The following is a 21,580-nucleotide window of genomic DNA, read 5'->3' as shown; positions in this document are numbered from 1 at the left end:
GGGGCGGCCACACGGCAGGACCCAGCAGGGACACCGCAGGGTCACCGCGTGACTCCCCAGAGCCTTAGTGCCCACCCATGGACCGCCACGACCCCACCTGAGCTTTCCTGTCAACAACAGAGCTGAGAGCAGGGGCTGGCAGGGCCGACAGCACCCCTTGTTGGGAAGTGGAAGTGGGTTGTCAGCCTCCTCTGTACCTGGACTCCTCACTGTGTTTTGCATAAAATAAATACATAGAATAATGGCAGAAACCAGTTACACTGCAGTGCACTCTGTCCCGCAAGCGCTGAGACAGGACGGCTCTCAGCATCTCCCAAGAGTGCACGCTGAGGCCAGGCCAGCAGGCAGGGCTCAGACCCCTCTGCCAGCAGCGTGTTCCCACCAGCTCCAGCCCCCAAGGAGCCAGCATCCTTTTCTAATGGACTAGATTTATTTAAGGCAATTAACATATTAGTTCTCGGGCCAAAGGATTTGTAAAACATTACACCTAAAGGAGAAAACAGGCAGTGAAAACCAGCCCCTCCTGACACGCCCCAGCCCAGTCCCCTGGGCGTGTGCCCGTCCCCTCCACCCTGCGGTCTCCTGTCCTCCCGGGGCTGTGCCCGCGAGGCTGGCCCGGCCTCGGACACTGAGGTCCACGGGATCTACAGCAGGTCTGGGGCCCGGGGAAGGGGCGCAGCCCTGGGAAGGGCCGAGCAGGCACCATGAATAAGTTAAATAACAAAGCCCTAAAATCAATAGCAACTGCGCCCCGCCAGAGGTGGCAGCGACCAAAATGTAGTGCTTGGAGTACAGAGGAGACCCCACTCCTGGTCACCCACCAGGAGGAATACGAAGCAACGTCAGTTACTGCTTTAAGGGACCAAGCAACAGTCCTGTGAGAGGATGGACTTCCTTTAAGGCACTAGGGTGAGCGAGTCCCGGCAAGCGTCTGAGTCTTCTAGGGGCTTGGTCTGGGCAGGGCTGTCCGCTCTAGCTTCTCCTCCAGCCTGGCCTGGGGGGTCTGGCCGAGTGGGTTCTGGCGGTTGGGCGGGCGCCCAGCCTGAAGGGGTGGCCAGTCTCCCCAGCCTCAGCACTCCAGCGTCCCTGTGGCCAGTGGGCCTGCCACGGCGGCTCAGCGGCTCATGCAGTTCTGCACATCCACAAAGCCCAGGCGCTGCCTGCGTTTCCTCTGCTCCGTCATCTGGGTTTAAACAGATGCCAGCGGTCGGGTCAGGCCGCCCAGAGCCCACCCTCCCTGCTGCCCCCACTGCCGTTCGGCCCTGGCAGCTGGCCAAGGACCCCCAGGGTGCAGCAGGGCCGTCAGCCCCAAACCCTGGTCCTCAATTAGCGTGTCGCAAACCACTGATTTGGTGCAGCTGGGAGAGCGCCCCACCTAAAAGAGGGGCTGCTGACCGTATTTAGTCACTGCCAGATGGCGCAGAGGACACTCTGGGCAAGAGCGCGTGTTGAGAAGCGGAAGGAGGCCCTAACTTCCCCATCACCCTAACCCGTCAGCGCCTGGGCCAGAGTCTAGCAGCTGCAGGGTGGAGGTGAGGGGGCGCGCGAGGGAGGCCCCACACCTGCACGAGGTCGCACTCAGCCCTGCCCGTCTGCCCTTCAGGGGCATGGGGTAGGGGCCGCCTCGTCTGTCCTCCATCCAGCTCTCCAAGGGACCCGTCTTCCACCCCAGACCCAAGAGGAGGACCAGCAGGAAGCGGGCAGAGGAAGCAGAAAGGCCCCACCACCCTCCCCGCCCCCAGGCAGGCAGGCTGGGACCTCAGCCACAGCCGGGGCTGCCAGCGGGGGCCAGGACGTGGGGGGCGCACCTGCTCCTTGAGCTCGCTGAGCTGGGCGGTGAGGTGGGACACCAGCTTCATGGTGGCGCTGAGCTTGTCCTGGAGGATGCGGATCTCGTTCTGCTCCCCTTCCCCCTCGCTGCTCACCAGGGACATGGCCCGCATCCGGGGGAACCAGTCCAGGTTCTTGTTCTGAAAAACATCCCCCGTGGGGTGAACACGCTCGGGCCCAGCCCAGGAAGGCCTCTAGAAAAGCAGTCATGTGGGGGAAGCCTGCTGCCACACCCATGGCCAAATTACTTCCCAGGGACGTGTCATGGGAAAATCTGAATTGACCAGGGTCCTGCCCGCGGGGCCGGAGTGACCCTGTGCGGGTGGGGAGCATGGCGCGGAGACAGGCCGACTTCCTCCAGCCCGTGTCTCCTGCTGCTGTGGCGCTGGGATCACGTTTACTCCTCACACCCTGCAAGGCGGAGGACGGGCCTGTGCCCTCAGACCAGTCTCTCCTTCCTTCCTTCCTCCCGCCCCGCCCTGACAGCGGGCCCCACACCCCAGGAAGGCGCAAGTCAGGCAGATGGCACGTTGAGGGGGCGGGCTCTGCCAGGGGGCAGTGGCATCTGACACTCAGGCGAAGCTACGCTTCCCGAGACAGAGGCGGGGTGGGGGGCGAGGGGGCACCTGTTGCAAGCTGAATTCTCAGGCCAACAGACACACCTGCACTCAAGACCAGTCCAAATACAGACTCAAAACACCCACAGAACCCCCTTCCGAGTTGTTTTCTCTCCTTTTAGAAGCTGCAACCCCAGGTGGCACCAGTGGTAAAGAACCCACCTGCCAACGTAGGAGACATTAAGAGACGTGGGTTTGATCCCTGGGTTGGGATCCCCTGGAGGAGGGCATGGCAACCCACTCCAGTATTCTTGACTGGAGAATCCCATGGACAGAGGAGCCTGGGGGGCTGCAGTCCATGGGGTCACAAAGACTCGGACACGACTGAAGCGACTGCAGACACACGGCTGTGCAGCAATCTGCGGAGGCCCCGCCTCTGACGGCCCGGTGGACGCCCTTTACCCTCCAGACCTCTCCTTCACTCACTCGCTACTACACTGGACGGCAGTGATGGTGGATGTCTCCTGAGTCCTGAGTCTGACAGTATGAAGCTTATCCGGGCACCCTCTCAGCCTGCGACCACCCAGGCTTCAGGAAGCCACCCTCCCTCTCACCTCCAACAGAAAAGGCCCCTCAGAAAGGGCCACAGAGCAGTCCCCACAAGCAGGGTCGCCCGACACCGGGCATCCATGGGCCCCAGACACCACCGGCATCCTCTGGAGGCTTTTTCCAGAGGCCCCCTCTGCAGCACAGTTGGGTGGGGGGCTCCAGAGGATCCAGCTCCAGCTCCCCGGCCCCTGCTGCCTCTGAACAAGGGTCCACAGCCGTCCCCCCCGCCCCTCGCCCCCCAGGCCCTCACCTTGATCATCTGGGCCACGTAGCTCTCCGGCCCCGTGTAGTCCGTCTTGTTCTTCACTCGGACCAGCACAATGAAGTACAGATAGTTCCACATGTTGTGCTCAAACTTGATGTGCTCCTCAAACGACACGGTCTTGTTGTCAAACTTGTCCCTCTCCAGACCTGGGGAGGCGGGGGGTGGCAGTGAAGGAGGGCTCCCCACGTCCGAGAGACACCCTGTCCAAGAGCCCCAGTGGGCGGGCAGGGCCTCCTGATGCCGCGGGGGCACAGTTCTCAGGCTGCAAGTGCTGATGAGCTACTGAGGTCACTTCCATTTAAAGCAGCAGCCCCTGCCCTGCCACGGTGCCGTGGGGACCCTACAGACGCCAGGAGCCCAGGGCTGGGGGCGTGGGAAGGGCTTGATGAGGGGCCTGTTCTCACAGAGGACCCTGCTCCTTCACCCACACGGGCTGGGAGAGAACGGGTTGGTGGGGGTAGAAAGGCCAGGCTGGTTTCCTCAGCTGAGACCTAGAATTTAAAGGAAGGGTTTTGCGACCCCTCCCTGCTCCCTCAATGACTCCGCACTGGGACAGGGCTGTTCTCCCCATTTCTGGGATAAGCGAACGGTCACCAAGCCGCCGGCCCAGGGCAGGGGTCCCTGGGGCCACAGGACTGAGGAAGGGCGGACTGAGGCTGCTGATGGCCACAGCCTCCCGGCAGGGGCCCAGCCTCACCGCAGATGAAGCACGTGGTCTTGAGAATCTCTTCCTTCTTCTGCTTCTCACTGCGCAAGTCGGCAAAGGTGTCAATGATTACCCCAAAGATGAGGTTCAGCACGATGATGATGACGATGAAGAAGAACAGGAGGTCATAGACCACTCGGGCGGGGAAGAGAGACTCCTGCAGGAGGGAGGCAGGAAAGCTGGGCCCAGCAGCTCCCAGAAGGGCGTGAAGGCCCCGAAGACGGTGGAGAGGACCCGCCTCACTACAGAGTCAGAATCACCGCCAGAGCACGTGCGGGGACGGGGACTCAGCAGCTGGGAAGAGGCCCTCGAGGAGGAGTCTGGCATGGGGGGCCAGGCCTCGGCTGTGCCCACCCCTGACCGCTGGGGAGGGGACGAGTGGCTCTGAACTCCTCTGCTGCCCTCAGGACACGTGATCTCACTCATTCTAGGGGACCCCTGGCCAAGGAGCAGCTTCTTACCCTCGTGCCACTGGGGACAGACTGATCCCGGGAACGCGTGGCTGCCTGCACACGCTGCGCCAAGCCCCGAGGCCTCTTCCCCACCCGGCCACCCTGGCTGCAGGCCGGGGCCCGGGGCCCGCTGTCTGACTCACGGCTTTCCCAGCCTGAGAAAGCTGGGTGCCAAGGTCTTCCCTCAGAGCACCCACCACGAGCTAGAGGGCACCCACTGTGAGCTAGAGGGCTCGTCTGGGCTGACGGGGCCAGAAGGTAGCACAGCTACCCCGTAACCGCCTGGGATCAGAGGGCACACCGCGGGGTGGGGACGTGAAGTGGGGGGACTCGCTCCCCTGAACATGGGGGAGACCGAGCTGCCCTGCTGGCCGGGACCTGGGGGCGGGGCCGAGGCACTCACGTCTTTGGAGGGCTTGCGGAGGATGTCCCCCACGCCACCGCCGTTGCGCAGCCCGTGGTTCATGACGGTGACGATGCACATGAGCAGGGTGTCACAGGCCCGCTCCGTGCTGTCCGGCTCCTCGTCCTCTACAAGTGGAGCACGTGCTCAGACCCGACCAGGAGTCTACTTCCACCCTCACTGCACCCCACTCCTGAGACACACTGCCCTCACCTGCCAGGACCTCAGGCACAGAGACTCCTGAGACACAGTCCACGTTGTCCCCACTGCACGTGTTCACAAATGTGGCAGCTCCATGTGGCATCCCCAGGGGGTTGGCTGGAGGGGACAGGGTCAAGGTCAGGAGGTCCAAGGACTTGGCTTCATCATGTCCCTAGTTCTGACCCCAGCATCACCTCCTCCAGGAAGCCTGCCCTGATGCTACCAGCTCCCCACTGTCGGGCTACAGTGAAGGGTCTATGTGTACCTGCCCCTCCTGGGCTGTGCTCCAAGGGCAGGGGAGGGGCTCTGCACCCCCAGCCCTGGCACAGGGGCAGCTCCCACAAGTACCAAGTTTAACCTGAACCACAGGGTCTGCAAACCAGAGTGACTCAAGCCTCTACCACCCCCAACAGTCTGTCCCAGGGAAGAGGGAGGCAGGTTGGTGTGAGTTAAGACTCCACCCGGAACCCAAGAAGAGAAACAGGGGGGCCTGGCGGGATAAGCACTCTGCTTGTGCAGGCCTCTCATCCCCACCCCCCACCCAGGAGAGGCGCCGCAGACCTCTGGAGTGGTTGCCGGGCAGCCGGTCCACCTCAAGGATGAAGTCGTCCTTGAGGAAGAGGAAGCCGACGATGGAGAAGAGGTAGACCAGGATGAGGGCCAGCAGGGCGGTCAGCAGGATGGAGCGGCCGTTGCGGGTCACGCTCTTGATGACGTTGAACAGCGTCTCTTCGCGGTAGATGAGGTCAAAGAGCTGCACGGCAGAAAAGACATGGCTGGACCCACAGGCTGCCTGCTTCCCACTGGGTCCCACGTCCCCCCCAAAGAGGTCTGCGCTTAGGCGGGTGGAACCAGGCCCACGGGCCCATTGTGGGCGACACTTCCGAGGAACCCAGAGTCCTAAAGCCCAAGAAGGAGGGGCCCCGGGGAAAGCATGAGGGCGGAATGAGCACCAAGTGCGGCCGGAGAAAGACAGCCAGCTCTGACGGTGCGCTTGCTACCTGCAAGGACGCTCTGCAAGACTGTCGTGCAGCAGCTCACTTCATCCTCACAGCTATTCTGGAGGACAGGTGCTGTTAATGATCCATTATACAGAAGGGGAAACTGAGGCACGGGCAGATAAGAAACCTGCCCAACGTTACACAGCTAGGAGGGGCCACACTGGGATGCAAACCCCGATAGTCTGGCTCCAGCTTGAACCTCCACTGTGCAGGGGAGATGGGACCATGAGGAGCCATCAGGATTTTGAAGGCCAGGCTGGGTCCAGCAGACGAGGACACTGCAAATCCTCTCCTCCCAGCCCAGCAGCAACAGGCCTGGTGCTGGGGAACTGCCAGCAACAGGCAGGAAGCCCCAGCCGCCCCTCCTCCCTGCCCAGCCCCATCCCCACCAGGGCCTCACCAGGATGCTGTAGAAGAGCTCGTGGGCGAAGAGGCCCAAGACACTCGTTAGGATGTAGCCCACGTGGTACAGGAACTCCATGTCCATGACCATGGCCTTATAGCCCCGGATGAAGGTGCCACGGTTGCCCACAAAGCTCACCACGAACACGATCTTGTTGGTCAGCTGTGGGCAAGTGCAGGGCATGGGGGTTGGTGCCCTACCTCCCACCCTGAACCCCCACTCCTGGGGCCAGGCCAGAGCAGAGGCCAGGTCTTCAGGAGAGTGGGTCTGAGCTGGTCTTGCTCAGCATGGCAGACATGGCATTAATGAAAATGCTCCCTGAAATGCTTCTGGGACTAGAACAGAAGAAGACCCCTGGGAGACCCGAGCTTCAGGAAGAAGTGAACAGTGTTAGTCACTCAGTCATGTCCGACTCTCTGCGACCCCACGGACTGTAGACCACCACCAGCTCCTCTGTCCATGGGATTCTCCAGGCAAGAACACTGGAGTGGGTTGCCATTCCCTTCTCCAGGGGAGTTTCCTGACCCAGGGATTGAACCCAGGTCTCCTGCATTGCAGGCAGATTCTTCACCGTTTGAGCCACCAGAAAGAAAGTAAGATGCAAGAAAAGAACAGGTCAGAGAAGAACACCCTTGGCCTTTGATGATTAAGTTACGAAAAGGTACCCCCACTTGCTTGAGGCGCTTTATTTCTATCCGTCAGGAAAGTGTCATAACACATAAATCTTTGATGTCCTCAGTGTGCCTTCAGGCAGTGCACAACTAACTCCGGGTACCCGGCAGCCCTGAAGCCCGTGCCCCAAAGTGGCTCCTGGCTGGCTGACTCCAACTGTCTGCTGCCCTGAGTTGTCCAGGAGGATGGAGAAGACAGAGTGGTCCCAACCTCGGGTCTGTAATGATTCCGGCTCAGGGACCGAGGGATGGGGAGAGCAGTGGCCAGTCGGAGGCAACGGGCCCGCTTCAGGTCCGACTACATGATGAACCCTGAGGGGTGGGGGCTGGGGTCCTTTGGCACTCACGTTGAGGGCACCCAGGATGTTGAGCGTGGGCCCAATGCCCAGGTAGTAGATGGAACGCAGGATGAGCGCCACGATGAGGGGGCGGATGCTGTAGCGCTTGGTGAACAGGGCCGCGATGGAGAAGCAGATGAGGATCCAGAAGAGCAGTGAGATGAGCGGGGAGCCCAGCACGCCTGGGGGCCCGGGAGCAGAGACAGGGTGGCTCACTCACACCCACCCACCCCACAGACCCCAAGAAGCCCTCCCCCTTCCCGGGAGCCTTCCCTGTAAGTTGGTCACCTGGCTACAGGGCTCTGCCATCACCCCTGCATCTGGAGGAGGTGTTACTACCACCTCCAGTTGCTGCTACCAAACTGGTCTCTGCCTTATGCATGTGTATGCAGTGTCTCCAGAGGGCACAGGCCCTGTCTGCCCCGGTGATAAGGTGCATAACCCAGAGGGCACTGCTCCCCACGCTGCACCCAGTCCCCTCGGGGCCTGGCCGGCCCCAGGGCCCTGCTCACATCAGAGGAGGGGGCATGGAAGGCTCAGGGCCCTCCGCCTGCCCTGAGGTGCCCTCACCTGTGGACGCGCCCTCCACGTAGGGATAGAAGAAGGCAATGATGATGTTGATAAAGACTGCCAGGTTGAAGGAGATGCTGCCCCAGAGAGTCATGCGGCGGGAGAACCAGTAGATGAGTGGCATGCCTGGGAGAGGCGGGGGTGGGTAAGGGGGGTCCTTGGTTAATATCATCTGCCCACCCCATGCGGGGGGCCACCAGCCTCAAGCCACAATTCAGGAGCAAAACATGATTGGCTCCCTCCTTGGGGTGGCGGCGGGGCCCTCACCAGGAGGTGAGCGAGGCGTCAGGGGCATCAGTGAGCAGCTCCAGCCCAGTTCATCCCACCCGCCCACCCGCGGGTCCTCACTGCGGAGCTTGCGCTGCCACTCCATTTCGTTGTGCAGGAAGGAGGACTGGTCGAAGAAGTCGCTCACTTTGCTGCCCTGCTCATCCTGCTCGGTGGTGGTGAAGAGCCGGTGCTTGGTCTCCTCTGTCAGGAACTGGCAGATGCCGGGCACGGGGAACACGATCTGCTCCATGCTGCGGTCCTGCCGCACGATCTGGATGGACAGGGAGACTGGTCAGCCCCGAGCTTCGGCCCCGCCCTCGCTGTGGCCCCGCCCCCACTGAAGCCCCACCCTCACCGACGGCCCCGCCCCCATCACGCCCCCGGACCCTCGGGCCCTACCTCTATCTGGGAGGTGTGGTTCTCATAGTAGGCCAGCGGGTCCTCTTCCTGCTCCTGCACCGGGGCTGAGGACTTGAGCATCTGCGTCAGCTGCTTGTTGTTGAGGCTGAGCTGGGGTAGGGGTGCCCGGGTCAGGCCTGGCAGCCCCCGCCTCCGGGACTGAGCCCTGCCCTGAGCTACACCGCAGTGAGTGACCCCCCAGCTAGACCTGACCCAGCCCAAAGGGGAGACAGTCCTGCGGGACAGTCAGGGCCCTCCACAACCCTGCCCAGGTGCACCCTGAGGTCCTACTCTAGGCTTCCAGACCCGCCCCAGAACCAGGCCGCAGCCTTGTCCCCACTCCGCTGTTCCGGTTACGTCGGGATCACCAGGGCTGCTCCCAGTTCTCAGCCAGCACCTCCCCCACCCCGCCCAGCCCCCATCCCAGATTCTAGCCAGGTTCTGAGGTCTGGCTCTGCCCTCAGCCCCGCCCCTACGTCATAGCCCCGCCCTCAATTCCTAGCCTCACCATTGGATGGGATACTATCCCATCCAATCTCCCGCCTAACCCCGCCCCTAAATATAAGTCCCGCCCAGGCTCAGCATTAGCCACGCCCCCTCCCAGCCCTGTCCTCTGGGCCCCCACCATGGAAGAGATGCCCTCGGCCTCCTCCTCCTGGATGCGCTTCACAGGCTTCAGGAGGTGCTGCAGCTGCTTGTTGTGCCTGGAGAGCTGGGAGGGCAGCAGAGTCATGGGGAGTGGTCGAGGGGTGGGTCCAGCTGCCAGGGGTCGTGGGGTGGGGCTGGTACCTGCAGCGCCAGGATGTAGATGTTGTGCCCCACTTCACGGGGGCTCACGTCTGAGTTCTCACGCTCCTCTTCCTGCAGGTAGGCCTTCTTGATGACGTCCACCTGGCGGGGCAGAGCCTGCTGAGTGCCCTCTTCTTGGGGCGCAGGGAGGGCTGGGCCCTGACAGCCAGCCCAGCACCCACCTGGGCCACCGCCCCACCTGACCGCCAGCCCAGCCTCACCAGCTCCTGGGGCCGCAGGCTGATGAGGATGCGCTCGGCGTTTTCACTGTCGTGCCGGCTCTCCATCAGAGCCAGGAGCAGCTTGGAGGCATTGTCCTGGGGTGGGAAGACAGGCCACAGTTTGAGGGCCCCCAACCCCTTCACTGACTATTCTATAACAGTCTCTTTGCCCACAAGTCTCATGGCCTTCTTGTACCCCACTGACTCCCAGGGCTTGCTGAGAAGGGTGCTGTGTATCCAGTCCACCTTCCCCCACTCTGTGGCAAGCACACCCACGCCCATACAGCAGACATGGATACGGAGGCCCTCGGATAAACCCAGAGCATGTCCGCTTCTAGAGCAAGTGTACATCCAGCACATCTGCTCACACGTGCACTCGTGTGCACAATAAACATGCATACATCACACACCTGCACGTCACCCATGCTTACACACATGATATCCACACGGCACACATACAGAAAGCTAACATCACACACACCAGCACGCACACCTACTCGTGCTCACATGGGCTGCCCCGGGCCCCACCTTGAGTTGCAGCACCAGGTCCATACGGTACTTGCATAGGGGGCTGATGTCATTGAGAATCAGCGCGGTGATGATGTCTATGCCATTGGACTCGTGCGTCACGATGCAGGTCTGGTGGGAGGCAGGGGTGGGGATGACACGGGGCCCTAGGCCTTTCAGAACCCGTGGCAGCCCCAAGGGCTTGGGCCTGCCTCCTGCCCAGCCTGCTCCGTCTTCCCCCAGGTCCGTGCAACCACACGCGGCTCCCATGGCTCACCTGGTTCTCGTGGCAGGGACCCTGACAGTACTCGGTGAGGGTCTCCAGGGTCTGGATGACGAGGCCCACGTTGTCCTCATTGATGTAGAGCCCCAGCAGCCCCAGGCCGCCGGTAGTGCTGCCGCACATGATGTCCAGGAACTGCAGCGTCTCGCACACCAGGTTGTAGTTTGTCTTATTGTTCTGGCAGCGCAGGAAGTTCTGCAGAGTATGGAGAGGGACGCGCACGGCGCCGCTGCAGCACGGAGGGAAGGCCTGCCTGGGGACCACGATCACGCCGGCGGCAGGGATGGGGGCCTTGCCGGCCTTGGAGCCACACGCCGTGGTAGCCAGGCCTGACACCAGGCGCAGAGTATGGGCATGTTTCGGGAGGAGGGGCAGGGTACAGGGAAGGGCAGGGCGCAGGGAGGGGAGGGGATGGGGACCTGGGGCGGAGCGGGGGCGGAGTGGGGCGCAGGGAGGTGGGGCTCGGGGAAGGGCGGGGCCTGGGGCAGGGAGTGGCGGGGTGGGGCGGGGCCACACCTGCAGGTCCCGGTTGTGGTTCTCACACAGCAGCTGCAGAAAGCGCAGTATGGGCTGCATGATGAGCACGGACGTGCCCATCTCGTTGCTCTGCACGCGTTCGCCCACCTCGTGCCCCCGGCGCAGGCTGGGGCCCAACGCATAGCGGGATGAGGAGCTGGGCATCGAGAAGGAGGCCACGCGGCCTGCGGGGTGAGGCCTGGTGAGGCTGGGGCTGCTGGGAGCGCTCATACCCTCACCCTCACCCTCCATTCCCATGCTCACAACTCGGCCCTTGTCTCCCGCCCCAGCCCACATCCCTGGGGCCCCCTGAGCCTGACCTTTGGAGGTGGGGTCTGCCTGCTCACGGTCCTCACGCGGCTGGCTGCCCAGGTCGCTCATGTTGACGGCCACCGTGGACTTGGTCTCCTGCTGGGCCCGCTTCATGCGGTCGTGCAGAACCTTGAAGAAGCGCTCTGACTTCTTGTCGCTCGTCATCAGGTTGTAGAAGGATTTCTGGGGTGAACGGGGAGATGGAGGGGCAGGGCGCCTCAGCACTGGGCCTGGGTGCAGTCGGGGGAGACAGAGACCTCCCAGTGCCCTGTGCCTGAGGCCAGGGTGGGGACAGTCGAGACCAGAAAAGGTAGAGGGGGAGGGCTAGCGACCGCCATGTGGGAGGCCTGTACGAGCTTCCTGCCCACTGGCACCTGCTCTGGCTCCCCATCAGTTCCCCACACAGCAGCCAGAGGGGTCATTCTGAAGTCCAAGTCACGTCCCTTCTCTGCTCAAAACCCTGCAGCTACCTCATCTCCCCAGAGGCAAGCCCAGGCCCAAGGGGGCCACAAGGCCACGTGATGACCTGCCACCCCCCTGACCCCAGCGCCTACCACCCCTCCCCCACCCCCTCTGGCCACAGGAGCACTTCCCCTTCATAGCTTCCGCAGCCTGCTCTGCCTCCTGCTCCCTGCCCCACTTTTCCACGTGCTCACTTCCAGGTCCTCATTCCAACGTTCCCCTCCCAGGGGCCTTCCCGATGACTCCTCCTAAGACTCCCCTGGCCCGGCACTCCCGAAGCCCCTTCCTGCATTATCGCCATCCAGCATGCTCTCAGTATCACATAGGGACTGCAGGTAGGGACTCCTGTCCCCACTAAGTTACAAGTACTAAGGGAACATGGGTTCTGGCTCTTTTGTCCTAGAGCCGAGAACACTGCCAGGCACACAGAAGGCACTCACTCAACAGAGACTTATCAGAATGAATGAACAAATAAGTGAACAGAGATAAGACCATCACAGAGGGCTTTTGGAGAAAGCAGGCTTTTAGTTGGATACCAAAGGCTAAGGAGCATGTGGGAGGGCAGGGAAGGAGGCCTGAGCAGAGGCTGAGAGGCAAGAACGGTGGACATAACTGGGGCAGAGATGTGGGCAACAGGCCCAGGCGGGGATGGAGCAGGGCAGGGGTGTAGGATGGAAAAGGGCCACGTGACACGGAGCAGACACGGGAGGCAGAGCCACCGAGTAGTTGGACTGGCACTGCCCCCTGGGGCTGGATGCCCGCCCACAGGGCCTCAGCGAGTGGCACACCTGAATCTCGGTGTTGCCGCCGTCCAGCAGGCGGATGGCCAGGCCGATGCTCTCCTGGAAGATCTTCTCATTCTTGGTGCTGGTGATGAGGTCACACACCAGCTTGGTGGCCCCCTCCTTGTCCAGCCGGCACTGAGTGGCTGCGATTGCCGACCAGTCTTGGTCCAGGCCTGGAGGCGGGGAACTCGCTTAGGGAGGAGCGTGGAGGGAGGGTAAGGAAGGGCCTGGGGTGAACTGGCTCCCCAGAGGCCTAGCTGGGGGGAAGCAGGACTGACCGGTGCCCATGGGGTCCGGGAGGTCCCCCCTCGAGCTGGACTTCCGGTTCTGGAGGTAGTTTTGTAGCAGCATCTTGCGCAGCTGGTTGCCCTGCAGGGAAGGGAGCGAGGCCCATGGCAGCCCATCTCACCCTTTACCATCCAGCCCGGCAGTCCTGGCCCTGAGCCCCCGTGGCCAGGCCCGCCCGGCGCCCAGCCTCCCGGGCACTCACCCTTTACCATCCAGCCTGGCGGTCCTGGCCCTGAGCCCCCGTGGCCAGGCCCGCCTGGCGCCCAGCCCCCCGGGCACTCACCCTTTACCATCCAGCCCGGCGGTCCTGGCCCTGAGCCCCCGTGGCCAGGCCCGCCCAGCACCCAGCCCCCTGGGTACTCACCCGGTCCCCGTACTTGGTCTTCTTCAGCAGCATCTGCTGCAGCGTCCTTAGCACCTTGACGCACAGCTTCTCCTCTGACTCCATGAGGTCCTTGGTGTGCTGGATCAGCCTGGCCGCAGCAGAGGGGGCCGTGCTCGGGGCAGCCCCTTACCACCCGCGTGGCCCCTGCCCCCAACCCCCCAGGCCTTCCCCACCCCGGGCCGCTGTGCCCCTGTGCCTCCGGGCCCTGGGTCAGCATCGCACTCACTTGGACAGGAAGCCCCCGCTCTCGCAGCGCTGGTAGGCCTCACTGCCCTCCAGGAAGAGCAGCTCGGGCCAGTGCAGGACATCCACCAGCACGGACAGCTCGGCCTGCACCAGGGGCCTCAGCCGCTCCTCCAGGGCAGTGATGATGTCCTGCGGTGGGCAAGGCAGGGTCACCGCTGGGTGAGCTGCAGGCCGCCCAGGCCCAAGAGATAACCAGGGCGTGACCACCATTCCCCAGCACCAAAGGGCCCTGCAGACTGACCGCCCTCATCTGAAGGCCCTGGGCCCACAGAGCCGCCGGGCACAGAGCGGGACGCCTGGTTGCTCGGAGCCCCCGTCACACCCTGGCGTTTCCCCCAGCCCCTCCTCTAGCTCCGTGCGGACCTGGGCAAGCCCCTCGCCCTCTCTGGGCCTCAGTCTTCTGCCACAGGAGGACAGTAACCCACCACGCCCCGTCTGGAAGCCAGTAAGAATGTACAGGGTGAGACAGAAACATGAAGGTGCTATCTCGAGCAAGAGGTGTCCCAGCCCTCTTGGTGAGCGCCAACCCTGGAATGGAGCCCCTGCTCCTGGCGGCCCCCAGGATGGGACAAGCTAGCCAGCTCCCTCCGGGAAGTGGACAGTCCAGAAAGGGGAGTGGACAGTCCAGAAAGGACGGAAGGAGCACAGGACGCAGCCCGAGCACAGGCCCGTCCAGAAGCAGCCCCGCCGCAGCGCCCGCCCACCTGCAGCTTCTCGATGATGTTCTTGTAGTCCCACTGGTTGGCAGTGGGCATGACACGGGGGAAGGCCCGCGTGGCCGTCTTGTAGTTGGAGGCATTCCGCTGGGCGGCAGCCACACAACTGGCGCCACTGCTGAGCAGCGAGCTGATGTGGGCATCCAAGTCCATGGGCAGCGAGATGGCCCGGCCCTTGGCTGAGAGGAGAGGGGTCGGGGCGCTGGAGGGCTGGCGGGGGCTCAGCCAAAAGGGCCAGGCTCAGGGGGGCAGGGCTGAGGATGCTGGGGCCCCCACACTGGTCCCCACTTGGACTGAGGTGCCCTCTTCCCTTTGGGGGATAAAAAGAGGGAGTTCCTGCCTCTTTGTTTCCACCCTGGCTCCACGCGGACCCCTCCCCTCCACTCTACCCACCTCTCTAACAACCTACAGCCTCCCTCCTGCCTGAGACCATTTGTAAGCCCACAAAACTGTGCTTGGGGATATCCCCTAGCACTCTCCTCTGGGGAACTGACTCAGAGCAGAAAACAGCTTCTCTGGATTGCCAGATGCCAGTCAGACACCAGGAAGGGCTTACTGAGCACCACCCAGGAGCAGCTGACAGACGAACTTGGGGATCAGGTATTTACTGGGAGGGCAGGCGTCCCTGAGGTGGAGGCAGGGGAGGGCAGGGGTGGTGGGGGCTGCCCAGCACCCCGGGACACTCACCCACCATGGCGAGGGTCCGGATGCAGGCCTCCACGGAGCCCTTGTGCTGCTGCTGCAGCCACGGACACTCGAGCAGCCGCATGGTGGACTGCAGCAGCTGTACCACGATCGTCTGGTGCGTCTGCAAGAGGCAACGTGCCTGATGCTACAGCATGGCCCGCCCTCCTCCCTGGGCAGCCCCACATCCCGGGCCCAGGCCCACCGAGTCTGGGTGTGGGGAGAGGGACAGGACCACCAATAGCTACCATGGGCCTTTGTGCCAGTTGGAAAAAATCACCCCTTTCCTCTCAGCAGTGCACAACCTGCCCAGCTGTACATGGCAGCCCTGTGAGAACTCCCCACGGTCCAGGCCTGGGGCTTATAACTATTGCTGACCCTTTTCTTCCTTTAAAAAAATTTCCAATAAATTAAATGCTGTGGAAAGGGGAAATATTTACATGGTTCTAAACAAAAAGGTTATAAAAAGGAACACTTCGGGAATTCCCTGGCAGTCCAGTGGTTAGGACTCCTTGCTTTCACTGCTCAAGACCAGGGTTTGATCGCTGATTGGGGAATTAAGATCGCTCAAGTCACATGGCACAACCAAAATAAATAATGAAATAAAAATTTAAAAGGAATACTTCAGGGAGTCTTGCCCCAACCTGTGAACCTCTCACCCCACTCTCCCCATTCTCTGGCCTGTAGCTGATAAGAGACGGGGAAAATTGATACATATCACTTAAGTCCCAGAGGGGTCTGAGGGACCAAACCCATGTGTCAAGCCCATCCTGGCTGGGAGAGCGGGACCCAGCGCTTTCTTGCCACTCTAAGACACACTATTCCTGCTCCACCCTCAGCCCCTCTACCTACAGGCAGCACTCTGACTGGTTTCCTGCATGTCCTTCCAGTGTTTATGAATTAGGTACCAGGCTCCTTCCTCAAGGGGCTCTGGGGCTGTGACCCGGCTCGAGTCTGAGGATTGACTGGGGGGCTGTGACTCTCAGAGCTCCAAGTGCAACACCTGTTCATAGCCTAGAGCCCTTCTGCAGAGGAGCAAGGCCAACTTGGAAGACTCTTCGCAGCCGACTCCCCTGCTTCGGCTCCGCCAGCCACTGTGGTAAGCATCACAGCTTGTCTTTGGTGCATAACGGCTGCCGGATGTCCCTGGCCACCCCAGGACCCAAGCAAGTCTAGGAATTCCTGATCTGTGGCAGTTCCCACTGTAATTACCGACCCACAGAAACTGCGAGATAAGGCATGTTTGTGGTTTGGGGGTAATTTGTTACACAGCATTGATAACTAATGCACGCGCATACCCGGCTGCTACATCTTCACGCACTACAAGAAAACGTGACTACGCACATTCTGGCTCTCCCCACTCCGAAGCCGCCAGCAGCTGGCGCTCACCTGCAGGGAGGTGCTGTTCTCAGAGAACGGGGAGCTGAAGAAGGCACTGATGGTGTCCAGCACGACGGTCAGCACGTACTTCTCCAGGGCGGGGTCAGCCAGGCGCTTCTCACGCTTGCTGCAAACCTGGGGTAGGAGAGACCGATGCCTGGGGACCTTTCCACTCGCCCCACGATGGAGGTGGCCGGGTCCCCCTCCAGGGGCCAGCTCGGGCCCACGCTCCCACAGGCACACACCCGAGCCATGTCCAGGGTGAAGTTCTCAAAGAGGGTCCAGATGTGGTTGCTGGTGTAGATCTCCTTCATCTCCACCTCCGTGTCCACATAGCAGTGGTTCACGAAATTCACATAGGCCATTTTCACCTGCGCAGGCAGGACTTGGAGGTCAGGGCTCAGTAGCACCCAGCCCCAGCCCCAGCCCCAGCCCCGGCCAGGCTCTCCCTCTCGTGCTTCCGCCCAACCTCCCCCAGCTCCTCTGCCAGCCTCTCCTCTGCATCCCCGCCTCCCAGCCCCGTCCCTTCCCTCCCTGAGCAGGACCAAGGGGCTGCCCCGGCCCGGCTCCCCCGCGCTTGTGTCCCCACCTCGGTGATGCAGTCCTCGTGTGTCACCACAGACACCACATCCTCCAGGGGCAGCAGGGACGTGCACTTGATCTCGGTGTATACATTCTTGCCCTCGGCGCAGGCAGCCAGCAGGTCCACCAGGGAGATGTGGTACATGAGGGGGCTGTGGTCCTCCACGCCGTCACGGGCAGCCTTCATCATGTCCAGCAGGTGGGCCAGCGAGGCCTTGTCGTTGTAGAACACGACCACGTCGTCGCCTGCGTTGGTCAGCTGTGGGCAGGAAGAGGGCATGTCGGGCCCCTCGGTCCAGCAGGCCCAGGGCCCCAGCCCTCACCTGCCCTCCCCCGGGAAGGACTAGGGCTCTGAGCCCGGCCTGCACCCAACACGCAGGAAAACCCTCCCCGGCCTGAGTGTCTGGGGTTTCTTGGCCCTTGGCTGGTATCACAGACCCTCTGCCATGAGCTGGGACGTCGAACCCCAGACCCAGGAAGGACCTCCTTCCTCTCCTAAGGAAAGAAATCCCACTTGGGCTCGTCTCAGAGGCACCTCCGCCAGGAAGCCTGTCGTAAGCCCAACTCACGCTGTCCTCTCCTGTGCTTCCACCGCTGCAACTTAAACCCTCCAGAAGCTGCGTCCCTCTCATGTCAGCAATTCTGCTCTTCACAGTTAACATGACAATCGCAGTTGGGAATGAACCCCGCATGGCACTCCCGGACCCACGGCTCACTGAGTTCCCCATCTCCCTCTGGCATTTGCTCCTTTCTCTCCCTGCCCCTCCCCAGGCCGTAAGATGCTCCGGGGCAGAGAGCATGTCTGTTCCAGATTTAGGCTCAGCCCCACATTCTTCTTTACTGAGCACCTACTATGCGCCAGACCCCGGGGCCCTGGCAACACGCACAAAGGCTGTGCCCCGGCCCTGCTGCGGCTCCTGCCCGCGGAGCTCGTCCTGGAGTGGTCTCCCCAGGGGTACACGGCGCCTGGCACACAGCAGGTGCACCATGATTTGTAAGTCAACAACGATGCATAACACATGAAGAACGAGCGTCTGCGCTCTCAGGCCTCGGATCTGAATTCTACCAGGCACCTGAGCTCCCACAGGCCCAGCTCTGTTCGGCCGCAGCCTGAGTTCTGCTCCACCAGCGTCTCAGTCCTGTCCCCGTGTCCCCCCGGCAGCCCGGCGCCCCCGCGCGCCCTCACCTCGGTCATGATCATGTCCTGGCACTTCTTGACGTACTTGCCCTCGGCCTTGATGACGGTGTGCAGGAAGTCCAGGTACTGCACGTGGCGCCCGTGCGTGGCCAGCAGGTGCACGAAGTGCTGCAGGACGGGCTCCCCGATCTCGGAGCAGAGCTGGTAGTTGTTCAGGAAGATGTGCTGCATGGTCTCCGCCTCCAGCAGCTGCGGGCGGGCGGGGCGGCCGTCAGAGAGGGGGGTCTGGCGCTCGCCCCCCACCCGCCGCCCGACCCCGTGCCCTCACCCCTGGCGTCAGGAAGAGGTGCAGGTGCTTGTGTAGCAGGGCCTGGTTGCCGGGGTTCCCCGCGCAGAACTTCTGTAGGAACTGGTGTGTGTAGCGCAGGATCTCCATCATCTTGGCATCGCCCTACATGCGGAGAGCAGGGGAGAGGGTGCCCAGGCCAGGCCCAGTGTGGGGGTGGGTCAGGGCTCAGCCCTGGGACCCCAAGGTGGCCAAGGTGGGTCAGGAGATGGAGATGTGAGAGGAACTGAGGGTCAGAGCCTGAGATGAGGATGGAGTCGGGGAGCAAGGCTAAGGGGTCAAGTCAGGTGAACACTGAGGGGGTGTCAGAGCCCTGGGGTGAACCTGGGGGCGGATCAAAATCACGATGAGTCATAGGAAGGGGTCCATGGTTGAGATGAAGCTATGTTTGGAGTCAGGGGCCAGGGTGGGCTTGGGGACAACCAGGGTAAGGCTAGGGTGAAAACTCAAGTCGGGGGTCAAGGAAAGGCTGGGGTCAACGTAGGTCAGGGTAATGAAGCTTAAGGTCAAAGGTTAAATGAAGCCGAGGGTGGGCTTCCCTGGTGAGTCAGTGGTAAGGAATCGACCTGCCCATGCAGGAGACATGGGTTGGATCCCTGATCAGGAAGATAACCACATGCCAAGGAGCAACTAAGCCTGTGCTCCACAACTACTGAGCCTGTGCTCTAGCGCGCGGGAGCCACAACCACTGAAACCCAGTGCTGCAGCTACTGAAGTCAGAGCACCCTGGAGCCCGCGCTCCTCAACTAGAGAAGCCAAGCAACGAGAAGCCCGAGCAGCACTGCTAGAGAGTAGCCCCCACTCATGGCAACCAGAGAAAAGCCCACGCAGCAATGAAGACCCAGCACAGCCAAATTTTTTTAAAAAATTGTTTGTAAATGAAGCTGGAGTATGAGGATTAGCACAGAGAGGGAAATAGAAGCTAGGGTCAAGGTCATGAACCAGGGTGAGGCTGGAGTCAATTCAAGGTCCAAGTGGATCAGGATGAGGGGTGGAAGGTCAAAGGTCAAGAATAGTAAGACTGGGTTCAAGGGTCTCGGTATGTGGGGCAGACCAAAGCAAAAGGTCAGGGTGAGGCAGGTCAGGTCGGCATCAGGGCTCAGTGTGTGGTTTGGGTTGGGTCCGGGTTCAGGGTGCAGCTGCCCTGGGGAGTCAGAGGTCAAGCTCACCTTGTCGTAGGGGATCTGCAGCAGGTCCAGCATGACCTTGTGGGCGTCCATGTTCTTGAGCAGCCGCTGCTGTTTCTTCCTCATCTGCTCCCCCACACCACACATCTTGTTCAGCCGCTCCAGGATCTGTGGGGTGGGGGCAGGGTGAACTCAGAGCCCCTGCCCACTTCCTCAGGCTTCCCCAGGGCCAACCACAGCAGAGCCGCGGCTCCCACGGGGCCAGCAAGAGGGAAGGGGGCCGCAGCCACAGAACCCGATCGTCGCGACAAGGCCGTGAGCACAAAAAGCTGATTCCACTCGCAAAAGTCAACAGAACAACTTGTCTGTGAAGTGGAATTTCACTAAACTCCTTCAGCTTTAAAATACTTCCATCTGGACCTTGGCAGGGCTGTGTTTAACACTCGGGGAATGCTGGAGGATTTCCTGCAAGCCAGCTGGAGTTGAGGCGGGAGAGGCGGCATGGGGCCTCCGGGGCAGGGGGCCCGCAGACCCACCCCCAGGACCCGGCCACTCACGCCCTTGACGATCTGGTAGTTCTCGCTGCTCTTCTCCCCAGGCGGATGCAGAAAGCCCTCCTCATCTGTGGGCCGCTGGGGGAACGGGGGAGCGGGGTCAGTCAGGCCCGGCCCCCAGGGCCCTGCCCTGGCCCCCACACCCCACGCACCTCCTTCTTGTCTTTAGCAGGGCCGGCCTCCCCCTCCTCGCCCTTGCTGGTGCCCTTCTTGTCCACCCACAGCTCCGACTTCTCCACCATGGTCCGCAGTCGGTCCAGCTCGGACTTGATCACCTTGTAGTTCTCCACGTCCTGGGCTGAGATCAGCAGCTGCACCTGAAGGTTGACCACGAGCGTGCCTGGTGAGATGGGCACCCGCAAGTCCACGGCCTCGTAGAGACTCCCAGCACCTGCCCTGTCCAGGCCTCTGCTCCTGGCCTCTCCTCTCCACCCCTGCTCCTCTCCACCGAGCCAGATCCGACTTGGTGTTTATGGCTCTGCTCTAAGTCCACCGCCTCCAGGAGGCTTTCCCTGATTGGCCACAGACTTCCCTGCATCCCTGGTCATGAGCTATCTCATCACCTGGCTTCAGTTACTCACTGGCTCATGTCACATGCTGCTGTGGCCTGTCACCTGTTCACACAGAACAGAACAGGGCAGAGCAAAGCATACTGACATCACCGAGTGCTGGGACCTGAACCCTGACTCCGTCACTACCTCACTTGCTCTGGGTCAGTGGGTAAGGGAGGAAAGCTCCCCCGGGCCTCAATTGCCCGCATCTGTAAAGCAGGAATGAGAGTCGAAACCCCGCTGTCAGGCTGCTTGGAGAATTCCACGAATGCAAGCCCAGTGCTCAGCACCTGGTGCCTAGCGCACCTGTTAAACACCAGTGCCCTCTCACCGGGAGCTGTCAAGACTGCGTGACATCACAGCGACAAAGCCAGTCCCCTTGGTAAGAGATGACTTTGTGCCAGGCGTGATGCGAAATAGCAAAGGTGCCCATGGTAGAGTTCGCAACCTATAATATGCTGTTTGCCTCATAAGACATGACATAAGGCCTGGAGTCAGGCTGAGAGGAGATCAAAGTTGCCAAGACTCAAGGTGGTGTCACCTGCAAGGAGCTCAGCAAGGCCAAACCCCAGGGATGCATCTCAAGCTGCCCCATCCTTGTTTCCCCCCACCCAGCGCTCCGTGTGTGGCCAGGACCAGGTGACCCTGTGGCCCCCAGGAAGACCTCTCAGGCCTTCCTCCCCAAGGGCTGGGTGCTCCACTGGGGAAGAGGGGAGTACCTCCCTGAGGGCTGGGTGCTCCATCAGGGTGGGGGGGAGCACCTCCCCGAGGGCTGGGTGCTCCATCGGGGGAGGGGGGAGTACCTCCCCGAGGGCTGGGTGCTCCATCGGGGGAGGGGGGAGCACCTCCCCAAGGGCTGGGTGCTCCATCAGGGTGGGGGGGAGCACCTCCCTGAGGGCTGGGTGCTCCATCAGGGGAGGGGGGGGCACCTCCCCGAGGGCTGGGTGCTCCATCGGGGTGGGGGGGAGCACCTCCCCGAGGGCTGGGTGCTCCATCAGGGAAGGGGGAGCACCTCCTGAAGGCTGGGTGCTCC

General features: G+C 61.9%; 1 protein-coding gene across 1 annotated transcript in view; it reads right to left on the bottom strand.

The window, feature by feature from the left end:
• Positions 1-411: 411 nt before the first annotated feature.
• Positions 412-21,580, bottom strand: part of ITPR3 (inositol 1,4,5-trisphosphate receptor type 3) — a 68,270-nt gene continuing 47,101 nt past the window's right edge. The window contains exons 26-58 of the mRNA XM_086371201.1: positions 20,149-20,313; positions 20,000-20,074; positions 19,485-19,610; positions 18,298-18,420; positions 18,018-18,218; positions 16,839-17,090; positions 16,495-16,620; positions 16,259-16,384; positions 14,873-14,993; positions 14,174-14,364; positions 13,450-13,598; positions 13,203-13,311; positions 12,829-12,919; positions 12,554-12,723; positions 11,312-11,486; positions 10,992-11,176; positions 10,470-10,670; positions 10,214-10,324; positions 9,686-9,781; positions 9,465-9,566; positions 9,301-9,387; positions 8,676-8,786; positions 8,355-8,547; positions 8,007-8,132; positions 7,446-7,618; positions 6,425-6,589; positions 5,585-5,777; positions 5,036-5,140; positions 4,823-4,950; positions 3,959-4,124; positions 3,247-3,407; positions 1,809-1,970; positions 412-1,183 (exon numbers count right to left, since the gene is read on the bottom strand). Of these exons, the coding sequence (XP_086227327.1) occupies positions 1,115-1,183; positions 1,809-1,970; positions 3,247-3,407; positions 3,959-4,124; positions 4,823-4,950; positions 5,036-5,140; positions 5,585-5,777; positions 6,425-6,589; positions 7,446-7,618; positions 8,007-8,132; positions 8,355-8,547; positions 8,676-8,786; positions 9,301-9,387; positions 9,465-9,566; positions 9,686-9,781; positions 10,214-10,324; positions 10,470-10,670; positions 10,992-11,176; positions 11,312-11,486; positions 12,554-12,723; positions 12,829-12,919; positions 13,203-13,311; positions 13,450-13,598; positions 14,174-14,364; positions 14,873-14,993; positions 16,259-16,384; positions 16,495-16,620; positions 16,839-17,090; positions 18,018-18,218; positions 18,298-18,420; positions 19,485-19,610; positions 20,000-20,074; positions 20,149-20,313 (4,734 nt within the window). The 3' untranslated portion in view covers positions 412-1,114. The remainder of the gene's footprint in view (positions 1,184-1,808; positions 1,971-3,246; positions 3,408-3,958; positions 4,125-4,822; positions 4,951-5,035; positions 5,141-5,584; positions 5,778-6,424; positions 6,590-7,445; positions 7,619-8,006; positions 8,133-8,354; positions 8,548-8,675; positions 8,787-9,300; positions 9,388-9,464; positions 9,567-9,685; positions 9,782-10,213; positions 10,325-10,469; positions 10,671-10,991; positions 11,177-11,311; positions 11,487-12,553; positions 12,724-12,828; positions 12,920-13,202; positions 13,312-13,449; positions 13,599-14,173; positions 14,365-14,872; positions 14,994-16,258; positions 16,385-16,494; positions 16,621-16,838; positions 17,091-18,017; positions 18,219-18,297; positions 18,421-19,484; positions 19,611-19,999; positions 20,075-20,148; positions 20,314-21,580) is intronic.

The sequence above is a fragment of the Bos grunniens genome, chromosome 23, assembly GCF_055505025.1.
Source record: "Bos grunniens cultivar Pamir isolate PY7600 chromosome 23, Bosgru_T2T1.0, whole genome shotgun sequence".
In the NCBI taxonomy this organism is placed as follows: domain Eukaryota; kingdom Metazoa; phylum Chordata; class Mammalia; order Artiodactyla; family Bovidae; genus Bos; species Bos grunniens.
Note: the sequence above shows the minus strand (reverse complement) of the source record. Positions and strands in the feature narration are given on the sequence as shown.